This window comes from Mustela erminea, chromosome 10 (genome assembly GCF_009829155.1).
Source record: "Mustela erminea isolate mMusErm1 chromosome 10, mMusErm1.Pri, whole genome shotgun sequence".
In the NCBI taxonomy this organism is placed as follows: Eukaryota; Metazoa; Chordata; class Mammalia; order Carnivora; family Mustelidae; genus Mustela; species Mustela erminea.
The window spans coordinates 91,360,179-91,367,995 of NC_045623.1; the positions used below are offsets into that span (position 1 = coordinate 91,360,179).

Sequence of the window (7,817 nt, forward strand, 5' to 3'; positions counted from 1 at the left end):
AGTAAAGCACAGGGTCAGGACCTGTGGGCAGAAAGAGCTGCTGCCCCAGGGTTGTGAGGGGTAGCTGATTATATACTCTGGGGTTGTGATGAGGGAACATGAAGGCAGGCTGAAGACAAAGCAAAAGCTGACACCCTGCAACTTCCCCTACCCCCACTCCTGGTGAGGCTTATGTGACATTCTTTAGGAACCTCCCAACTATCTTAATATCTTGCTAAGAAGGAAAAAACAACCTTGACAATGGCAAGGCCTCTGGTATCCGGTATCCTGTAGGTCTTCTTTAGCAACCACCCTTTTTCCTTACTTCCCCCAACCCCATCGTTCAGAACTTGCCACCCCTCACCCCAGGGCAGCAGCTCTTTCTGCCCACGGGTCCTGTCCCCATGCTTTACTAAACCCCCATTTTGCACCAAAGATATCTCAAGAATTCTTTCATGGGCTCCGGATTCCACCCCACTGAACCTCACTTACATTCTTTAAAACGTTATTAGTTGGGGGAGGTAAGGAAAAGGGAAGTTTCAAAAGGACTTTGTTACAAAAAGGAAGACTTACAGGATGCCTGAGGCCTTGCCATTGTTAAGGTTGTTTTCGCCTCTAGCAAGCCATTAACATTAAGATAGGAGCTGCCGGGAGGAACATTACTCTCTGCCCGCCTCAAGTATCTGTCAATCGGCCGCAGGTCGTTAAGGACATTTAATTGTATCTACATTACCTTCTGGAAGCTAGGTTATTGAAAGAAATGCTTTATTCTTGTAGATTCCTAATACATTTGTAAACTGAGGAAGACTTATGCCTTACAGGATTGTGATCCCTACAACTATTTGTTTTTCCTCTCCTTGGCTTTAGGGCAACTAGAAATGCCAGAGAATGTCACATATATCCCTTGGCTGGGGGTGGGTGTCAGCTTCTGATTTGTCCTCAATTTGTCCTTCTCTTCCCTCATTACGAATATACCAGTATCATGCACACGGGCAAGGTAACATATCCCATGGTTTCAAATATCCTCCTGTTAACATCCAGGATTTTTCTACTCACCTTATTTTAGGCACTCATTTGACTGGTATTTTGCACCAGTCAGACTCCTACCACGCTTTTTTAATAACCCAAAGCTCCTCACTCCCATCATCCTATTTTCCCAACACATACGCTTGTCAAATCTGAAGCTCTTATATTTCTGTGACTCATATAGCTTTATGAGAAGTTTCAGGAAAAGTTCCTGGCAGTTGGGCATTGTGTCTTCTGTTGTGACACCACTTAGATAAACGTTTCTAAAGAAACATTTCTTTCCCTAGGAACGATTTCCATCACGATACTTCCCTAGAGATGTGGATGATTGTGGACAGTAACCAATGCAAGTTACATGGGTGGGTGCAGATTCTGGGATAAGGTTTTTATTCACTCCATTTCTTTGCCTATTTGGGGATGTGGGCTGAAGATGAGGAAGAGAAAAAATTTATATAGCTCCCTCGAAAGAATGCAACTTTAGTAAAACTGCCACTCTTGACTCGCAAAGCTCAAACAATGACTCTATTTGCAGATGTGATTAATTCATTCAACGAAAAATTATTTCAGGGCAACTGTTATGCTTTATTAAGCGTAAGTATGTTTGAAATGTATCCAATTTACAAATCCCCAGAAATAAAACAACCACCATTGTTTAATCCCCTAAAAGCAAGCACAAAGTCTTTGGAACTGAATTTTCAGCCGTCATTCTGACCCCCGGTATAGGTCAGCTGTGTCTCGAATTGTCTCCAACTTTCTTAATCTCTACTTGGCAAAACATGGGCGTAAGCGACCTTTTCTAAGTCGATACTGCATTGACGGAGATCCTGGGACGTCCGCAGCCTGGCACCGGTCCGGAAGAAGTGGCCGTGAAGAGTCCAGGGACGGTCAGCCCGAGCCTGCAACTTCTTGGGGAGTTGAGGCAACGGCCCGGCCTGCACTGACCCAGCAGAGAGAACGTCCTCAGCCTGGGACTGCGGCCGCAAGAAATATCGGCACTCCGCCGGGTTCAGCAACAAACACAGCCCACGGGTACCCGGATGCAGCAGCTCCGCGCCACGCTCCACCCCCTCCCCCAGGACGAGGACCGCCTACGCTTCCAAGACTTTGCGCACGGCGGGCGGGACGGGGCGGGACGGGGCGGGACGCGCCAAGAGAGGAGAAAGGGCGGTGATTGGGCAAAGGGGAGGCACGCCCACCGTGCCAACGTTTCTGCGCATGCTCTGCGCCTCGGCTTCTGGTATTTTCGACGCGTTTGCGGGCGCCCGCCCAGTCCGCGTCTGGAGGTCGGAGAGGGAGGTTGATAATTTGCTTTTCTCGAGAGTAGCTTCGAAAAGTCTCCCTTCGTCCTCAACTTCGAAAGGAGGGCGTCTGTTGGTCCTTTACTTTCACTTTTGGTGTGGCCTCGGCAGCCTGTGGTGGTAAGTTTTCCAGTGACGCGGGGTCGGTCCCAGGTACGTGGGTCGGGGGTGACGCACAAAGGGGCCGCTGGTAGGGCGTGCAGGCTGGCCTTTGTGGCCGTCACGGCCTGGAGTCTGGAGTCGGAACGGGTTTTAGTTTCTTGGCTTGGGATCCGCCCGCGCGACTCACTTCCGTTCCCCGCCCCCCCACCCCGGTGGATTTCAGGCGCGGAGTTTCCGGGCAGGAATTCTCTGAGACAGAGGGAAGCTTGCAGTCTCGCGCCGAGATGTCCCAGTACGTGAACGACCTGTGGCCGGGCTCGCCGCAGCACAAGGAGTCCCCCTCGACGTCTCGGTCGGGCCGGTCCAGCCGCCTGTCCTCGGCATCCAGGAGCCGCTCGTCTTCCGGGAGCTCTCGGTCGCGCTCAAGCGGCTCGAGCCGGGCGTCGTCGCGGAGTCGGAGCCGGTCTTGGAGGAGGAGCAGGTCCAGGTCTTGGTCCAGGAGGCGCCACCAGAGAAAGTACAGGCGCTACTCGCGCTCCTACTCGCGCAGCCGGTCACGCTCCCGCGGCCGCCGGTATCGCGACAGGCGCTACGGCGCGTCCAGGAGATACGGTCGGTCGCCGTCGCGGCCCCGCTCCCGCAGCCGGTCCCGCTCGCGGGGACGCTCGTATTACCGACGGGCCTACGCGCTCCCGCGGGGGCGGCGATACTACGGCTTCGGCCGCACCTTGTACCCTGAAGAACGCGGAAGTTGGAGGGGCGGGTCCCGGGGCAGATCTCGGACCCGGTCGCGGAGCCCAACCCCTTTTCGCTTAAGTGAGAAAGGTGAGTCCCCTGGTGCGAAGCTCTCTTCTGCACCCTCGTACGTGGCTGGCTGGCGACAGCAAGACTACGCCAGGGGACCAAAGTAGCCGTGTAGTGCGGATGTCTATTGCTTTTGGCGCTTGTAATCTTAGTAGTTCCGTTGGGAGCAAACAGAGAAGGGACTCATTAGCAGGTTAAGAGCAGTTAAAAGCGCTCTGTTTGGTACCCCGTTTTAAAAGTGGACGTTCTTTTCTTTGGGGATTAGATTGTGGAATTAAACAGCTCGAGGTGGAGGAACTCCTTTTTCCCAGTGGTTGGCCCGCCCTTCTCCGTGCAGCTTTTCTAGGTATTACTAGTGGCTCAGTTTGTCTTAAGCTTTTGTTATCCGTTGAGCGGGAAGAAGAATATCAAAACCTTTTTTGTCAATACCGTGTTAGTGGAACAATTGGATTTTGTTCTAGTGTTTATTTTTAAATATTTTACTTACTTGGTAGAGGACGCGGTGGGGGGGCCGGGTGAGGGGCAGAAGAAGCAGACTCCCCGCTGAACAGGGAGCCCTGTGGGAGGCTTGATCTGGGACTAAGGATCATGACCAGAAAAAGGCAGATGCTTAACTGAGCCATCCAGGTGCCGCAGTTCCAGTATTTTAACACAGGTGATTTGTTAATGGTGGGTAAGATCACAGAACAGAAAAAGATACCTTGACTGGAAACCTCTAGGAATCTGGGCGTTTGCTTGACTCAGTGGGTTGAGCCTCTGCTTTGGGCTCAGGTCATGATCTCAGGGTCCTGGGATCCAGCCCCACATCAGGCTCTCTGCTTGGTGGTAGCCTGCTGCCCCCCTTCTCTCTGCCTGCCTTTCTGCCTACTTATGTTGTCTTTCTCTGTCAAATAAAATACTAAAAAAGACTTCTAGGAATCTTAGAGTGGATTTAGGAATGTATCTGTATTGGTTCATTAATTGTGGTGATTGTGCCATATATAAAATCTTACAGAAGAACTTGATAGGTTTAGGGAAACACATTTGAAGGGAAAGAAAACAATTGGGGAATTCAGGCTTTTGGTAAAGAAAATTGAAAACCAGTTGAGAATATTTAGGGATGCTTGCTTGCTTTTCTCAGCTAAAAATGGGCATTCTTTGGGGAAGTGATTTACAGGAGTAATAATTGTCTTGTTTTTGTAGATCGAATGGAGCTGTTAGAAATAGCAAAAGCCAATGCAGCAAAAGCTTTAGGAACCGCTAATTTTGACTTGCCAGCTAGTCTCAGAAAAGTTCTTGCATCTAAAGAGACGAACTGTGGAACAGCTGTACCAAACAGTGATGCAAAGTTTGAGGTAAGTATTCTAGGTTTATCCAGAGTCTTCAGAAAGCTGCTCTTAGGAAAATGTAATTAGCCACTTTTTTTGTTTTATCTTAGAGTGCTTCTTGAAAAGCCTAAATATAATTTTTAAGATCAAAGTAGTAGCTCCAGAAAGGGTCTCTCCCCCATGAAAATGGGAAATTAGTGATCTTTATTTTCGTATGACACAATACTAATTAGTTTCATAGTTGCAGGTGGTATTTGGCAATTCTGTGTAGCTATTGAGTTTTTCTAAATAGCCTTTACAGAGTATTTTATCTGTAGCTTTCATTTGCAGCATTATGTTCCCACAAATTCTGTATTTAACATACAGTATAGTTTATCTGCTTTATTTCTGTCTTATAGAAATCATGAATGTGGTCTCCAGACATTGATGAAGAAAATCTGTTGGTAATTGATAAATGGGCAAAAACATCAGAGGTTTAACTAATTTGAAGTTTACGTTCACACACTGAAAGTTTAGTTTTTTGTTGTTAGATCCATGTGCATGCTAGATGTTGGGATAGGTACTATTTTAATAAGATACTAAAGACAGTTTTTTAAAAAACCGTTTGTAATGTGGGGCATCTGTGATACAGATGTCCCTTTCATAATATATGCAATATATTCCAGATGTTTTGAAAGATTACAGAAGAAGAGGCCTGCTTCACTTGCAGATAAGTTTATTATAATTCTCCAGAAATGTGCAGGATGTGCATTGGTAAATTGCACTGTGTGGTCTTAATTACATGAAGTAGAAAGTATAAAATTCATAGCCTTCAAGGTTTAAGGTAGTTACAAGTTTGATAGAATCAGTTAATATCGGAAAGTCGTTCTCTAGATGAATCTACCATTCAAACCCAGATGTGGGTTTGCTTAAGTATTTAGTAATAAACAAGGTCTTAGTCCAGTTGCTTCTTCAGATTAGGTTTCCAGCTGGCAAATGCCTTATTAGTTCTTTGGAACTAAGTATTTTCTGCTATGACTTTACTTTCAGAGTTAACTGGATTTGCATCAGGGGAATATAATACTGTTAGGGAAGAGTGCCTTAAGCTGATTATTGAATCAGTTTTGTTTTTAAAGTATTTTTTCTCTTTCTTGTTTAGCTGTCGGGAAAACTAGGAAAAGATGGAACTAAAAATCCCAGTGAAAAGCCTTCTCAGCAAAAAAGCATAGCTTTTAGCTCTAATGTGAGTATATCTGGGCATTGACTACTCAAAAATTGGACTTAAGGGACATAATTCTATTATGTGGGCTTTTATTTTTGTTGGAATACTCATTGTTTTTGTGGTGTTAATTCGGGGTCTACTAAGCCACTTGAGATAGAATAAACCTTTCATAATTTTTTTTTTTTACCATTCTTAGAAGTGACTGGTATATTGGCTTTTTCTATTATATATGGTATATTTTTGTACCATATATAATAGAAAAAGCCAATTCTATTATATATGATACATTTTTGATACCAGTATTTATTTTTACATATTTCTTCTGTACTTGTTGAACTATTTTAAAACCACATTTCAGAAAACCCTGTAATCAAATATTTTAAAATCCTCTAAGTGCTTAAACAAAACTGAAAACTCTGTCAGTGCATTATTTTGCAATCTACTTTGCATATAGATCTTGATTTTTTTTTTTTCCTAGTATTTAAAGTAGGCTTAACAGTTGGGATCATGTGGGGTCCATTCTGTCCAACCACATTCCATTCTGTGGTTGGTGTCTCAAGTTTCAGTTTTTAATGGGATTGCTTAGTGTATTTTGTGAACAAGTATTTTGGATACAATGTATGTGTTTGTATAGCTGACTTAAGAATTTCTTCTATTACAGAATTCTGTAGCAAAGCCAATGCTTCAGAAATCCGCTAAAGCTACTGCTGAAGAGACCTCTTCAGGATCCCCCAAAATAGATAAGAAGAAAAGTCCATATGGATTGTGGTTACCTGTCTAAAAAAAGAAAACTAAAGTATAAGGTTGGCTGAAATGCACTTTATTGCAAGTGTGTGTTCTAGCATTATTCCATCTCTGGGAGTCATTTAGTGGTAATTGTTGGAATTACAATGACACAGAAATACATAAATCCTTAATATTTAAATATTAACATTTTAGATTTCTCTTATAGATAAGAGAAAACACACACGGACCAGATGATTCATACAGGTGGGAGTCTTGTACATATACTTGTAAATGTTTTGTATAATACCAGTTATGTAAGAGCAAAATTTGTAAGAACAGTAATTGATATGTTTATATTTGTTAATAAATTTTTTATTTTTTAAATTTGTGTCACTTTATTTTATATATATATATATATATATATATAAATTACATTATGAATCTTTATTTTAAAGAAGCATAAAGTGTTTATTGTTTAAAACTTTGCTAATCCCAAATCCAGATCCATGGAGTGATAGCAATAGGGTTCACTGATTCTGGAGTCTGAGAAATGCTAAATCTCAAAGTCTCCACCCCAGAGCTGAATCTTAATATCCCCAGTTATGTGGGTCTTCATTTAAATTTCAGAAGTTATGCCTAAAGTTTATGGAATTCTGGCATAGTGTCTACTAGCTTCAGGGTAGGAAACTCAGCCAAAGAGGTAGAAATGGAATGCCTCCTTGAATTCTAAAATTTGTGATGTTTAGCTGCATTTCTTTATTATGGTTTTTTTTTTTTTTGAAGTATGTTGTTTTTTCTATTTTGCCATCAGTTTGGGTGGTCTTTTAAATTTAGGAAATAATGAAATAGATTTTTAATAGGGATGATACGGTAGAGAACAGGAAAAGCAGAATTTTAAGGGACAACAACTCAAAAATAATTTGAATAGATGAGTAGGTAGAAGTCATGAATTCTTAAAATAGAAGGGACAGTAACAAAGGTTCTCAAGTGGGACTTAATTTGTTGTTAACTAAAGCTGTACTATCAAATATTTTACCTGTACTTTCCAGTAACCTAGCCACTGATTACATTCAGTTTCTCAGTCATGCTAGCCACTTCTGAAGTGTTAAGGCTAGTGGCTGTGTTATTGGAAAGTATGGATAATAGAATATTTCTGTCCTAAAACGTATGGGAGAGAGCTACTCTAATAAAATTTGACCTTAGGAAAACCCAAAAGGACAATGAATGGGAAATTCCTGTAAGGTTTGCTGCTCTGGGTGAACATGTCCATTTTACATCTAGGTTAACAGTAGTTAACCAGGAGGAGGACATGCTCCTAAGGGAGTACGAAAGTTTATGCAGTAGGTTCATTTTTTTTCTAAGAAGACTTGAGAA

The 7,817-nt window shown here is 43.1% G+C and overlaps 1 protein-coding gene across 4 annotated transcripts; it reads left to right on the plus strand.

The window, feature by feature from the left end:
- The first annotated feature begins 2,222 nt into the window (after nt 1–2,222).
- On the plus strand, nt 2,223–6,753 carry RSRP1 (arginine and serine rich protein 1). Of its 4 annotated transcripts, none has more exons than XR_004276517.1 (5): nt 2,223–2,423; nt 2,629–3,230; nt 4,392–4,543; nt 4,915–5,738; nt 6,379–6,753. XR_004276517.1 is itself a non-coding variant. In XM_032303664.1 (5 exons), the coding sequence occupies exons 2-5, from the start codon at nt 2,690–2,692 to the stop codon at nt 6,496–6,498; spliced, it is 897 nt and encodes a 298-aa protein (XP_032159555.1). In that variant the 5' UTR covers nt 2,223–2,423; nt 2,629–2,689; the 3' UTR covers nt 6,499–6,753. The 4 variants fall into 4 exon arrangements, 2 of the variants coding, with proteins under 2 accessions (XP_032159555.1, XP_032159556.1); XM_032303664.1 differs by having other exon boundaries at nt 5,655–5,738; XM_032303665.1 differs by lacking the exon at nt 6,379–6,753 and having other exon boundaries at nt 4,915–4,959; nt 5,655–5,738.
- Nucleotides 6,754–7,817: the final 1,064 nt, after the last annotated feature.

Coding starts and splice junctions, on each gene's coding strand:
- RSRP1 (XM_032303664.1), top strand. CDS start 2,690: ATGTCCCAGTACGTGAACGACCTGTGGCCGGGCTCGCCGCAGCACAAG. Junction 3,231..4,391: donor TTTTCGCTTAAGTGAGAAAG/GTGAGTCCCCTG, acceptor TTGTTTTTGTAG/ATCGAATGGAGCTGTTAGAA. Junction 5,739..6,378: donor GCATAGCTTTTAGCTCTAAT/GTGAGTATATCT, acceptor CTTCTATTACAG/AATTCTGTAGCAAAGCCAAT.